This window comes from Mercurialis annua, linkage group LG2 (assembly GCF_937616625.2).
Source record: "Mercurialis annua linkage group LG2, ddMerAnnu1.2, whole genome shotgun sequence".
Taxonomy (NCBI): Eukaryota; Viridiplantae; Streptophyta; class Magnoliopsida; order Malpighiales; family Euphorbiaceae; genus Mercurialis; species Mercurialis annua.
Window position 1 is genome coordinate 13,316,110 of NC_065571.1, and position 14,083 is coordinate 13,330,192.

At 33.7% G+C, this 14,083-nt stretch overlaps 3 protein-coding genes across 3 annotated transcripts; 2 read left to right on the forward strand and 1 right to left on the reverse strand.

Moving 5' to 3' along the window:
- The first annotated feature begins 689 nt into the window (after positions 1-689).
- LOC126668218 (uncharacterized) lies at positions 690-1,986 on the forward strand. Its single transcript, XM_050361430.1, has 2 exons — positions 690-1,019; positions 1,138-1,986. The coding sequence occupies exons 1-2, from the start codon at positions 690-692 to the stop codon at positions 1,984-1,986; spliced, it is 1,179 nt and encodes a 392-aa protein (XP_050217387.1).
- Positions 1,987-5,186: 3,200 nt separating this feature from the next.
- Positions 5,187-6,101, forward strand: LOC126668220 (uncharacterized). Its single transcript, XM_050361431.1, has one exon. It carries the CDS (start codon positions 5,187-5,189, stop codon positions 6,099-6,101), a length of 915 nt encoding a protein of 304 aa, XP_050217388.1.
- Positions 6,102-10,741: 4,640 nt separating this feature from the next.
- Positions 10,742-12,186, reverse strand: LOC126667200 (putative FBD-associated F-box protein At3g50710). Its single transcript, XM_050360161.1, is given in 4 exon segments — positions 10,742-11,242; positions 11,327-11,470; positions 11,558-11,686; positions 11,688-12,186. Coding segments are annotated over 4 exon segments (954 nt in total). The 5' UTR covers positions 12,099-12,186; the 3' UTR covers positions 10,742-10,972.
- Between the last annotated feature and the right edge of the window lie 1,897 nt (positions 12,187-14,083).

Consider the following 14,083-nt stretch of genomic DNA (forward strand, 5'->3'; position numbering starts at 1 on the left):
ATGAACCTAATAGAAATTTAATATCAACTCAATGTAAAGTAATTATAAATCTAAAATTAACTTACTATAATCAAATTAATTTATTTAAAATTTATGTCGTTAAAAATAAATTTATAAAGTGACAAATAAATTAATAATAAATTAGAAGTATTTTTTTTAATTTTCCATAGTGGTCGGTGTAAATTTAATATAAACTCAATATGAACCTAATATAAACTAAATGAAATTAATATCAATTTATTGTAAACTAATCTGAAATAACTTGATTATAAATCTAAAATTAACTTACTATAGTAAATTTAATTTTTAAAAATTTACACTATTAAAAATGAATTTATAATGTGACAAAAACTATTGAGGATTTTATTGAATGCAAATTACATTATAAACTTAAAGTATATGTATAGACACAGATTAGAAATATAGTTATTAATTTCAGCTTACCAAAGTGGATTGGGAATGGGTATGGGAATAATTCTCATTGTTTTGTGTTTGTTTTGTCAAATTGTACTAGAAAATGGGAATGTGATTACCCCCTCAATGGGAATCATCCATTCCCCTCTTACCCCATGGGAATAGACTTTTGGGAATGGAAATCAAAATTTTATAAACTATTTTAATAATAAATAATAAATATATAGAATTGATTTGCAATATAAAGTGTAATAATTTTAAGTTCATTCTCTTCTATGGACGTCGTCAGTCATAAAGACATGTTTGCGGTAGGTGCTAAACCTGCAGCAAGAATTTCATACGCAGCAACTGTAGCCAAATCCATTCAGAATATTACCGATTGTGTTGAGACACCAGTGAATAAGGGTGGCTATATTGCCATTACAATCAATCAAGAGGTTTATGAACAACAGATAGCTATGTGCCAGAATGCCCTAATTGCCAGAATAATCCTCTACAAAGGTGAATCTCCGTGGAAACTTGTGGAATTAAAAAAGAAGTTAACGGAGGTTTGGGGGATTCAAACCAGCTGGAAGCTAATTTCTTTGGGACGAGGTTACTATCAGGTTATATTAAATTCATTATCTGAAAAAAAACACGGTTTGGAGTCGTGGAATGGTTACGCTCAAACCTGGAATTCTTCGGTTGCAACACTGGTCTCCGGATTTTGATCCCTTTGCACAGAAAACAACCAATTCACAAATCTGGGTCCGTTTTTACAAATTACCATGGGAGTATTGGCATCCTAAAATTTTAACCTCCATTGCTAAAGGAATTGGAGCACCCTTAAAAATAGATAATGCAACTTCTACGGCTGAGTTTGGTCATTATGCAAGGATTTTAATCGATGTTGATCTTTCTACGTCCCTTCCGGAATCTCTATTAATAGAACAGATCGGAAAAAGTTTCTTCATAGATGTTGTTTATGAGAATCTGCCTGCCTTTTGCTCTTCATGTTCAAATATTGGACACTTTGCCAGGGAATGTCGTTTAAATATAGACAGCGCCCACAAAGACCTTGACAAACCTGTGGCCCCGACCAAGACATGGAAACCAAAGAATAAGTCGTCAGACATCTTAATTGATAATGTTTTTAAACATTTGCAGTCTGATTTGCAAAGAGCAGATAATGAGATCGACAAGCAGCCTCAGGAGGAAATATTTCAAAGTGCTAATGGTCTGGATATTCAGCTGCAGGAAAAAATCACCGGTTGTGATGAGACAAACATAGAGCTGATTCATGATGATTCCATAGTTGATAACAATGCACCTTCAAAAACAAATCTGCAGGACATTGATGAAGAAAACAATTCCATGACAACAAACCAGGCTATTAATGAAGCAATGAATCAGCAGAAAGATGTCGTTGACATAGTTTTGCCAAAAGAAGTTACTAAGTCTTGGGCAGATAAGGTTGAGGAAGATGAGGCATGGACAACTGTGACTAGGAGGAAAACTCAGGTTAAACAGGATAAATACAAAGTAACCCTCTCAAGGAGGAATGCCAGAAAACCAGATAAGCTCAATCTATGAAGATTCTTTCCTGGAATTGTCGCGGTTTCGGTAACTCTAAAACTCAGCGTTCTTTATATTCATTATGTAATCAGTTTCATCCTGATTTTATTTGTCTAATAGAGCCTCTTATAAGCTTTGCTGCTGTTCCTTCTTCTTTTTGGTTAAGTTTGAATTTAAGTTTAATTGCTCAGAATGATAATTCATCCATCTGGGTTCTTGGAAAGACATGTTTGTCTCCTACTCTCATACACATTCATGCTCAGCATATTACCATTGATGTTTTGTTCCACAATATCAATCAGCGGATCTCCTTTGTGTATGGGAGTGTTTTACGTAACATCAGAATGGAATTATGGGATAATCTCAATAATTTGTCTATATCTTCTAGTTGGTGCTTAATTGGTGATTTTAATGCTATCTTGGGATCTCATGAGAAAACAGGTAGACCTCCGGGTTCTGGTCCTTGTAATGATTTCAAAGCATTCATGGATAATGCTTTTTTATCTGATGTCAATGCTATTGGGTCGAATTTCACTTGGTGCAATGGAAGAATTGGGTCGGATAGGGTTGAAAGTAGACTGGATCGAACAATGGGTAACCTGAATTTCTTTACTGAGTGGGATAATATTAATTGTTCTGTTCTCCCACGGCATAACTCGGATCATGCCCCTTTACTGCTTAGCTGCTCGACAGGTCACAAACCAGTTGCTAGATTCCGCTTTCAGGCTATGTGGATCACTAATCCAACTTTGCGTAAGTTAATTTATGATTCATGGTCTCTTCCGAATGCTAACCTTCATCCAATGCAGGCTATTGGGGTTAAGTTGAAGCGTTTGAGGAGCACTCTTCGCACTTGGAACCATGAAGTCTTTGGACATCTTGATTGTAATATTCAAAATTCCAGATCAGTTTTACAGGACATTCAAAGGGATATTTCTGCTAATGGCATTTCAGAAGAGCTGCATAGAAAGGAATTAACTGCTCATGCTGAGCTTGATAACCACCTCCATCAACAAGAAATTTTCTTGAAAGAAAAGAGTAGACTTAAATGGCTTAATGCGGGAGACAGGAATTCCTCTTTTTTCCATCAACACATTGCTAGAAGGAAAGCCAATCAAGGTATGCATCAGCTCAGTATTGATGGTTGCATTATTGATGATGCCAATACCATTGAACATCATGTCATGGATTACTACAAAAATCTTTTTAAAGCTAATTGTGATGTGTCTTCGGATGTTAATTTCATTAAATCGATTGTTCCAAGCATGCTTAATGATGATGACAATGCTAATTTGATTAAATGTCCGTCGTTGGAGGAGATTCGGCACACTGTGTTTCATATGGATGCAAATAGTGCGCCTGGGCCAGATGGGTTCACAGGTATTTTCTACAAAACTTATTGGGATATTGTGCATATTGATGTCTACTCTGCAGTTTGCAGCTTTTTCAACTCGGGTATGATTACCTCGGGTCTGAACTCTAGCTTCATGGTTTTGATTCCTAAAGTGAAAGATGCTATCTCTATAGATCAATTTTGCCCTATTGTTCTAAGCAACTTCATTTTTAAAATTATTACTAAGACTATTGCAGATAGACTTGCTATTATTGCTAAAAGGATCATTTCTTGTAACCAATTTGGTTTTCTTAAAGGAAGACAAATATCAGATTGTATTGCATGTGCTTCAGACGGAGTTAACATCCTTAACAAATCTTGTTTTGGAGGTAATATGGCCATGAAAGTGGATATTAGATAAGCGTTCGATACGATGGACTGGAATTTCATTCTAGATGTGTTGGAGGCTTTTGGTTTTTCTTTAACTTTTAGGGACTGGATTTTGTCTATTTTCTCCTCTTCGAGAATCTCGATTTTTATTAATGGAAGGCCTCAAGGTTATTTTCCATGTTCCAGGGGTGTCAGACAAGGAGATCCTCTTTCTCCGCTTATTTTCTGCCTTGCAGAGGACTTCTTCAGTCGTCTTATCACGCATAAAGTCAGCAGCGGTGATATAATTCCAATGACTCAAACTCGGTATTCAACTTTTCCTTCGCATTTGTTGTACGCAGATGATGTTCTTCTGTTCGGTAAGGCTACTTTAAAAAACATTAAGGCTTTTAATGATGTTTTTGAACTGTATGGCTCTCTTTCTGGGCAAAGAGTTAATTGGTCGAAGTCTGAGATCTATTATGGGGCAACAGTTTCTCTTAGAAGAATTATTAAAATGCAGCAAGTGATGCATATGAAAAAAGGTTCTTTACCTTTTAACTAGTTGGGAGTACCTCTTTTTGTAGGTTCACCTAAGAAAAAATGGCTCAAACCAATTGCGGATAAAATTTGCAATAAGTTCTCTAAGTGGAAAGGTTCTTCATTGTCCTTTACAGGTCGATTAACTCTCATAAACTCAGTCATCACTGGATCGTTGAACCACTCTTTTGCTATTTACAAATGGCCATCTTCTCTTTTATCGATCATTGAAAGATGTATGCGTAATTTTCTTTGGTCCGGTTCAACACAAGACCGAAAGCTTATAACTGTTCCTTGGGAAAGTTGTTGTCGGCCGCTAAAAAATGGGGGAATTGGAATTAAGAAGCTTCACATTCTTAACACTAGCATGCTCAGTACTATGGCCTGGAAGCTTATCAGTGCTTCCCACGAATTTCCTTTTTCAGTTCTTAAAAACCGGTTTCTTCATATTTCTGGCACTCCTCGGCAATCTTATATTCAATCTTCAATTTGGGGATCAATTAAGTCTATTTATTATCTTCTTCGGTCTGAATCGTTGTGGTTAATTGGGCAACAGAGTCATTTAAATTTCTGGACAGATCAATGGATTACTCCTACTATTGCTAATCAGCTGTGTATTTCAGAAAAAGAGCAGCGGGTACTCTCTGAACCTGTTTCAACTTACATAGCTGAAAATGATTGGGTTTTGTTGCCTATTGAGAATAATGAGGTTATTGAAAATATTCATGCTATATCTGTGGTTCAAAATGAAACGGATATTTGTATTTGGAGATCGGTTAAAGATGGCAGGCATTCAGTTAAAAGTATGTATTCATACTTACGCCCTTCCCAGATTTCCTTCCCTTGGGCAAAATTCATTTAGAAAGAATATTTACCTCCATCAAGATCATTCATGTGTTGGAGAGCGATTCTCGGATGTTTACCTACGGAGGACAAGCTACGTCTCAGAGGTTTCAATTTGGCTTCGAGATGTTCTATGTGTTTAGTTCACAATGAGAACCATGATCATCTCTTTCTCAATTGTAAATTTGCAAAATCAATTTGGCAAAGTGTTTTTAATTTGTTTGGAAGAAGGATGATTGAGGCAGGATCACTGAAAAGCTTTATTGAGCAGGTTTTACTTTTCACTTTCAGCTCGCAGGTGGCTGTGCTGTGGTGTTCGGCGGTGGTGCAAACAATTTGGGTCATTTGGAAGCTAAGAAACGCAGCAATTTTTGAGGATTCAATCCCAAATATTCATCTCGCTCTTAGAAAGATATGGTCATCTATCAAAGAATCTGACTTCTTTAGAATAGGTTGTATGAGCAATTCAATGGTAGACTTGAATATATTAAGACTTCTGCAGATCACATGTAAACCTACAACTGCTCCTAAAATTATTCCGGTTACTTGGCATACCCCTCTGAGTAATTGGACCAAAGTCAATACGGATGGATCTGCCTTGGGAGCGCCGGGAGCAGCAGGTGGAGGGGGAATTTTTAGAAATTCGGCTGGTTTTACAAAAGGCTCATTTGCTTTTCCGTTGGGAAATGAATTTGCTTTCGCAGCTGAAATAGCGGCTGCCATTATGGCAGTAGATATAGCTTGGAAGAGAGGATGGCATTCTTTATGGTTGGAGTGTGACTCTACTTTTATGGTTCAACTTTTTACTTCAAAATCGAAGAACGTTCCTTGGGAGTATTTACATGATTGGTTATCTTGTCTTCATCAGATTTCCAAGATGAATTTTCAGGTCTCTCATATTTATAGAGAAGGAAACCGAGTTGCCGACTTACTTGCAAAACACGGAGCTACAGCGGCATCTTATATTTGGCGGTCTTCTGTGCCAAATTTTTGTAATTCTGTAATTTATCAGGATTTTAGTAGGCAGACATCTTATAGATTCTGCTAGTTGTTTTGGTTTGTTTTGTAAAACTTTTTACTTTATCTTTAATATATTTTCTGGTTTTTAGAAGCGTGATGCAAACGCTAAGAGGGTGTCAACCTAGTTGAGATGCTCGGGTGCGTTTCCTGATTTCTGAAATTCAAGCTTTTACTCAAAAAAATAATAATAAATATATAATTATTAAAAAAAACTATTTTAAATATTTATTTTAAAAAATATAATTAAAATAATAAAAAAAACTTTTTTAATATTTTTTTTAAAATTATTTTTTAAATTTTTTTAAAAATAATTTTCTATTTTTTTTAAAAAATACTATTTTAATTTTTTTAATTTTTTCGAAATTTTTTTAATTTTTTTTTAAATAATTTTTTTTATATAAAAAAATAAAAAAAAAAAAATTTAATAAATAATAAATAATTTTTTTATTAAACTTTATCCATTCCCATTCCTACACTAATTTTGAACCAAACAAAAAATGAAAACAATCATTCCCATTCTCATTCCTTCTCATTCCGCTTCCCATTCCGATTCCGATTCCCAACCTTGAACCAAACGGCCCCTTAATCAATTAGGTCGCCATTCTTTTTATTATATTATTCAAAATAATCAAAAAAAATACGTACATGATTTTTTTTTATTTTGTGCAAATGTATATTTTGTTTTTCTTTTGTCCTCCCTCCGAGGTAATGAAACTTGATTCAGAATCCAATAATAAAGCATTTTCTGAACATTTGCCGGCAATTCTGCCCAACTACACAGGCAAAACTTGAATTGATTAATTTCCTTCACCTGTGTTCAACGAACAATGTACCGTCAAGAGCAGACTTCAAAATATCTTCAATTCCGTTCATTTTGCAGATCTAGAGTCAGCCTCACCGGCATCCTCCCATCATCGCCACCGTCACCGTTATCACGTCGCCGGCATCCTTTTACCAGCAACGATAGTCATCAGTATAAAGAGTGAAGAACAAGCAAAATCCGAACCATCACTGAAGCTTTAATGGCATCTATATGATGGGGGTTGAAGATGAAGTAATTTTTGATTGTTTGTTTGGACTCTTTCCTATTTGTTTTACACGGTTTTGTGCTAAGGCTATAATTGTCTTATTTGTTCTAGTTTTCAATTTGTTTTGGGGTGGAATTGTGAAATTTTTTCTATTTTATTGAGAGATTATTGCAAAAATGAAAAAACTGAGGTAAAAACATTAGAGGGGACCACTTTAAGTGATTTGTGTAAATTACCCAAAAAAATAAGGCTTTTATGCAAAATACTGTTTTTTTGCACCATTTACTTTTATACTACTCTTTTTAAATCTTTATTTTTCATACCAACTTTCTTTTCTTTTATACTATTTTTTATAAAAACTTTACTTTCTATACTAATTTTCATTTTCCATCATTTTCTTTCATAATTTTTAATTTTTTTTTCACCATTATATTTCTGCACTTAATATTATTTAAATATTTAATTTTTATATTTTTATATTTTTTCGAATTTTAATTTTTTTCACTATTGTCATTTTTCGTCAGTTTTTATCAACATAATATCAACACAATATCAACAACATTTAATAAACTAGCTAATAATAATTTTAAATCTTTGCTATATTGATTATTACTTTTAAATGTCTTTTCATCTTTATTTATTGCTCATTTTTAACCAGTATTTGTTATTTACCACATATTTAATTTTTTCATATAATAACATAAAATCAACATAAGATCAACCAATAATCAACATGTAAGAAACTAATTTTTTAAAAATTTTAAATTTTTTTTACACTAATTTTAAATTTTTCAGCATTATTTCAATTTAATTTTTAGTTTTTCATTTTATTTCACGTAGAATATCGTTCTTTTTACTAATATTAAAATCACACAAATATCAACCGAACATCAACACATTACCAATAAAATGTCAATACAATATCAATATTGTAATATTACAATAACTTAATATTATTATTATTATTTTATTGACCAATGCAAAAATCAACAAAATATCAACTGAAATTCAAGATCGACACTATAAAATTACAATAATTCAACATTATAATCGTATTTTTTGCTAATGCGAAACTAAATAAACACAAAATCAACATTATAACAATATAATTATTTAAAAAAATTACATTTCAAAAAAATTAAATAAATATATTACTAAGCATATATACCTTATATATAATACCCAAGAGAAAGACAAAAATATTTCCAGAATTTGGCTAGTTTATAACTAGAACAAAGAAAAATTGAGGTTAATCACACTTTCTTCAAACATAGAACAAAAACAAATAAACACTATAGAAGGTAACACGAGATCATTTCTAATGAAATAACTATGCATTACCATTAAACAGAAATATTAATTAAATTTAACACCAGAGTTTGATTGTAATATAGAATAAGGAAATTTCAATCGGCAGAGACGACTCGCCGCTTCGACTGGAGCAGTAAGTTTGAATATTTTCTGATAAGATTCGCCAGAGTTTGGTTGTTTCGTTTAAACGATTCCAATTCTTGAGATTCAAATTCTCCGACCGCCGCCACATCACCACCACCGAAACCTTTCATCGCATACATCTCTCCACGTGTACGATCCTGATCAAAATCAATGGATTAAATTTAATCTAAGATCTTTACCTTTCATGTCTGTTCCACATCCTGTTGCTTGCTTCAACTAATGGACTTGTTTATTTCTGGTGTAAAATTCACAGTGATTCGGTTTGAGTCAATCTCGTCGCTTTTGGTACAAACTGACCCAAAACTTGCGTTCTCGTATCAAAAAACCCCTCATAGAGTGAGTTTTTTAATTTTATTTAATTAATTAAATTAACTTAATTAATCATAATTAATCAAAACTCTAATTACACTGATAAAACACAATTAACTATATTCTACTTATTCAAAATTCTAATTATACCCTAATTTATTCTAATTAAACTAATAAAAAAAATTAACCCTAATCATCTTCTTTGTCATATTTGTACCGCTGCCACTGCATACTCGGGCCACCGCATACTCCGGCCACCATCTGTTTTGTCCGAAAAACCCCTAACTCGTTTTGGAGGACGAACAGATCTGCTCATCCTTAAAAGAATGATAGGAATTGTTCATCCTTTTGATTGTCGCTAACTTTTTTTAATATATTTATTTGATGTTTGCAAAATTTAGAATGATGAAGGTTAGAATAAAAAATTAATATAATTAAATTTAAATTTGTAAAATAAATTAAATATAGGGGTTTTTTTTAAACTTTTTTCATGTTGTTAATGGAGAGTAAAACTCACCCGAGGAGGTGAGACTGGGCAGGGGTGAAAAGGGGTCTTTTGATACGAAAACGTAAATTTTGGGTCTGTTTGTATCAAAAGAGGTGAAAATGACTCATTTGATAGTTCATGCCAAGTTAAGGGGGTGAATTGATCCTTTGTTCTAATATTATTTGGTATGACCTGAAGAAGAAGAAGAAGACATTAAAGAACTATGAAATTTCATAATTAGAAAAATTAAGTCACCTATTGGGAAACTCTCGTACAGCTTAATTAGTCCTAATCATTGCTTCTATCTTTTGTCTTTTTTTCTTCTTCTAGCAAGATGGAATTAATTTAACCTTTAATTGGTGGAACTAAATAATACTCCCTCCGTCCCACTCTAATTGACAAAATAACTAAATTACAATAACCAATACAAACTAATAAATGACATAGAGAGTTACTTGTATGCCCTTCTATTGATAATAGAGCTAATTAATGCTATTAGTATATTAGTAAAGTTTTTATTAAATATTCACCATTTTCCCGTAAAAGACATGACTTTAAATGAGGGTAAAGATGGAAAATTAAAGCAAAATATTATAATTATGTTAGTTTTGTCAATTAGAATGGGACACCAAAAATTCTACATTTTGTCAATTAGAGTGGGACGGAGGGAGTACTTGCTATACTTATATCTCAGCTATTGTATTCCATATATTAATTTAATTTCTTCCATTCACGAGTTATTAATGTATCTTTATTTTTATCATGTTTAATTCTGACTGCTTGAAATGCGAACTCTAATAATAAAATACAATTTCATATCTTCTTTTATTTTTATAATAAATTAGCTCATATCATCAAGACTCTGTAAAATAAATGTACCAACTAGATTACCGAAATTAATTGTTAGAGATATTTTTCTCAATTTGAGCATAATTTTGAATGAATAAAACCCTTTTTAAGAACAACTTTTGAATGACAACTTCAATCAGCTGCATTAATTGGTGTTGCTTTCACAATCAGGAATAAAGCCTTTCAATGCACTTTACTTTTGGTTTATAAGCTTCTTGTATTTACAGTACCTGAAATTGTTGAATTTCCGACACGTTCTACGCTATTTTCTTGAACAGGATTTTAGGCCAGCTCTGGAAATTGATACCAGAGATATAGACAAGGTTGAACGTCTAATTTTCCAAGTACTTGATCGTCCAACAGACATTGTAAACGCTTTGAGCTTCATGGCAAACTTCTTGTCAAAAGTATCCCAAGCTTCAGAATCAGACTTGATTTTGAAATTTAAAGTCATCAAGCTGATCATTCAGTTACGGCTAGGTATTAATAAATTCTGATTATGTAGAGAACTGATTACTGTTTGCATATGAAAACACAATAGAAGAAGCAGAATAAGAAAACACTATAGAACAAGCAGAAAATGTTCGTCATTGTTACAGTAAACGGAACAATATTTCTGATGAAACTCGACATTAAGCATAATTCTTGCAAAAGATGGTTGAGTTGAATGTCTATCAAGTGATTTTTTCTACTAAGTTTTCATGAAAAGTATATGCATCTCAAAGAAAATCCTTTAGCAATCAGAAAATTTGATTCCCTACCATTAAGAGATCAAGTTAACAGGATCCTGCAAGTGGTTGAGGCCCTCGGAAACGTAATCAGCATCCTGAGAATTTCAGCCTCTTTCTGAAAGCTAGTATCAGAAATTAAAATTTTAAGCGTCTTCAAGGCAGATGCATTCTTCAAGAAATATTCTAACACTTCCATTTCTGCTGTATTTCCTCCAAATCCTTTGAGTTCAATACTCTTAAGGGATGACAGCAAACAACCCGGGACTGATTCCTCGTTAAAGATAGACTCATGAGGAACTGTATCATTTGTCTGCAGGCATATAACATTCATTAAGAAAATCGAAACCCGAAAAACATATAGAATGACAATGCTTGCATGAATCGATGAGATGACCTTATAGAGGGTGAACGCCTCCAAATTGGGTGACCATTTCAGTATCTTAGGCAGCATCAACCATCCATTTCCAAAAGCTCCCATCTCCAATTGAGTCAAAAAACGGAACCACGGAAATTTGTCATCAGATGCTTTAAAGAGAGCCTATGAACAAATGTAGATGCATGATATAAAAAATAAGCAGATTAATGAAAAAAAATAAAGATAAAGAGATCATGTAAATGAATTCACCTCGAGCGTATATGCAGATAAGTTTAAAACAGTGACATTTGTGATCCTTCTAAGAAGCCTTAATGCATGATTTGTATAAGAACTCCTAACATCAATAGCTGCTTTAAGAGGGGATGACACCTTAATCATGGTAACAAAATGCAGAAAAATGATCCTCTAGATCGAAAAACTCGAGTTTTGGGGCATTTATAACCACACTTCGAATGCCCAATCCTCTCTTCTCCAAAATAGTTTGATGAATTGTTAGACGTTTCAGTGAAGATGACACCACATACAACGTGGTTGCATGATAATCAGAATAATCTCGATAGACCACTAATTCTTCAAGAACTGGGCAGCCAAATAAGATCTTCTCCAAATTAGCAACACTAACATTCTGAATGTGAAGTACCTCGAGTCTCGGGAGGCTCACAGATTCAACTATCTTAAACCGAATGTTGGCACGAAGCTTCAAGATCTTTATTGTCTGGCAAGTAAAGAGGACTTGGGGAAGCCAAAATGCTCTATAATCCAGATCAAGCTCCTCAATATTTCGCACCATTGCTGAGCATATCCATAAATTTGCGTGGTCCGTGACACTATCTGAAATGCTAATTACATTAAGGCGTACGGTTTTGATTTTATCACGAAGAAGATGTTGGAAGATGGTAGGCCCTTTAATTAATAATACTCACAAACACACTCCACACACAAAGAAAGAAAGAAAGGAAGGAAGCAACATAACTAAACTTTTGTATTTGCTTTTTCTTGATTTTAAAATGCATGCTTACATAGGTATTTATACTAGTTTGTAAATAGAACGTATACAAACTTATTTATCTTTAACTTAATGACTTAACATAAACTTATAACTTAAATGCATGTAACTTCATATGTATTAATTCAACTAAGGAAACTTAACACTTTTAACTCATAATAACTTAAATCAACTTTAAGTAATTACGTTTCTTAGTTAAGTTTATTTCAAGTTTAATATCTAACATCCCCCTGTAAACTTGAACCTCTTGTAACTTCAAGCATCATTCTCAGTTTCTGAAAACTGTCATACTTCAAAGGCTTCGTGAAAATATCAGCAACCTAATCATCGGTTCTCACATACTCCAATTCAATTTCTTTATTTGCAATACACTCACGAATAAAATGGTACCTTGTATCAATATGCTTACTTCGGTCATGAAACATTGGATTTCTTGCTAGTGCTTGAGCAGACTTGTTATTTATCATAATCTTGGTTGCTTCTCCTTGCTCTAAGTGAAGTTCTTTCAGTAACCTTCGTAACCAAATTGCATGACACGCACATGAAGTAGCTGCAACATACTCAGATTCACATGATGAAAGTGCCACAATTGGTTGCTTCTTCGAACACCAAGAAATTGCACTATTTCCCATCGAGAACATAAAACCACTAGTGCTTTTTCTATCCTCAATGTCTCCAGCAAAATCACTATCACAATAACCCATCAACTTGAAATCATCAGACACTGAATAAAAAATTCCATAATCAAGTGTACCTTTCAGGTATCGCAAAATTCTCTTGGCTGCTTTCATATGAGAAGTTGTGGGTTTCTCCATAAACCGATTGACAAGTCCAACCGCAAACAAAATGTCTGGTCTCGTGCACGTTAAGTATCTCAAACTTCCAACGAGACTTTTGAACAAAGTTGAATCTATTCTCCCAGCATCTTCTTCCACTTTTGAAAGTTTTACTCCAATCTCCATAGGGGTGCTGGCAGGCTTGCAGTTTGACATATTGAACTTCTTGAGTATATCTTTTGCATAGCGCTCCTGTGATATGAAAACACCATCTTCCATCTGCTTCACTTCGATTCCCAAATAATAGGACATGAGTCCCATATCACTCATCCCAAATTCGCGTTCCATCGCCTTCTTAAAGTCATTGAACATATTGGGATTAGTACCTGTAAAAATTAGATCATCTACATAGATACAAACAAACAACAAATCTCCATCTTGTTCTTTCACATAAAGAGCATACTCATGCATGCATCTGCGGAAGCCATTCCCTTGAAAATACTTATCAATTCGACTATTCCACGCTCTCGGTGCTTGTTTGAGCCCATACAGAGCCTTGTTAAGTCTTAGCACTTTATCTTCATAGCCTTCAACAACATACCCCTCAGGTTGTTCAATATAAACTTCCTCTTCAAGTAACCCATTTAAAAATGCTGACTTGACATCCAACTGGTGAATCTGCCAATGATTTTGAGCTGCAAGCGAAATCAACAGTCTGATAGTCTCCATGCGAGCAACAGGAGCAAAAATCTCTTCATAGTCCATGCTCTGTCTCTGCTTGTACCCTTTTGCCACAAGTCTAGCCTTGTACCTCTCTACTTCACCCTTAGCATTCTTCTTGACTTTGTACACCCATTTGACTCCAATTGGTTGATGAGTACTTGGATTAGAAACAAGTTTCCAAGTATCATTCTTTTGGATAGACTGAATCTCTTCATTCATGGCTTGAATCCACCTCTCATCTTTGCTAGCTTCTTCAAAACTTAAAGGTTC

Coding starts and splice junctions, on each gene's coding strand:
- LOC126668218 (XM_050361430.1), top strand. CDS start 690: ATGGACGTCGTCAGTCATAAAGACATGTTTGCGGTAGGTGCTAAACCT. Junction 1,020..1,137: donor TGGGACGAGGTTACTATCAG/GTTATATTAAAT, acceptor CCCTTTGCACAG/AAAACAACCAATTCACAAAT.
- LOC126668220 (XM_050361431.1), top strand. CDS start 5,187: ATGTGTTTAGTTCACAATGAGAACCATGATCATCTCTTTCTCAATTGT.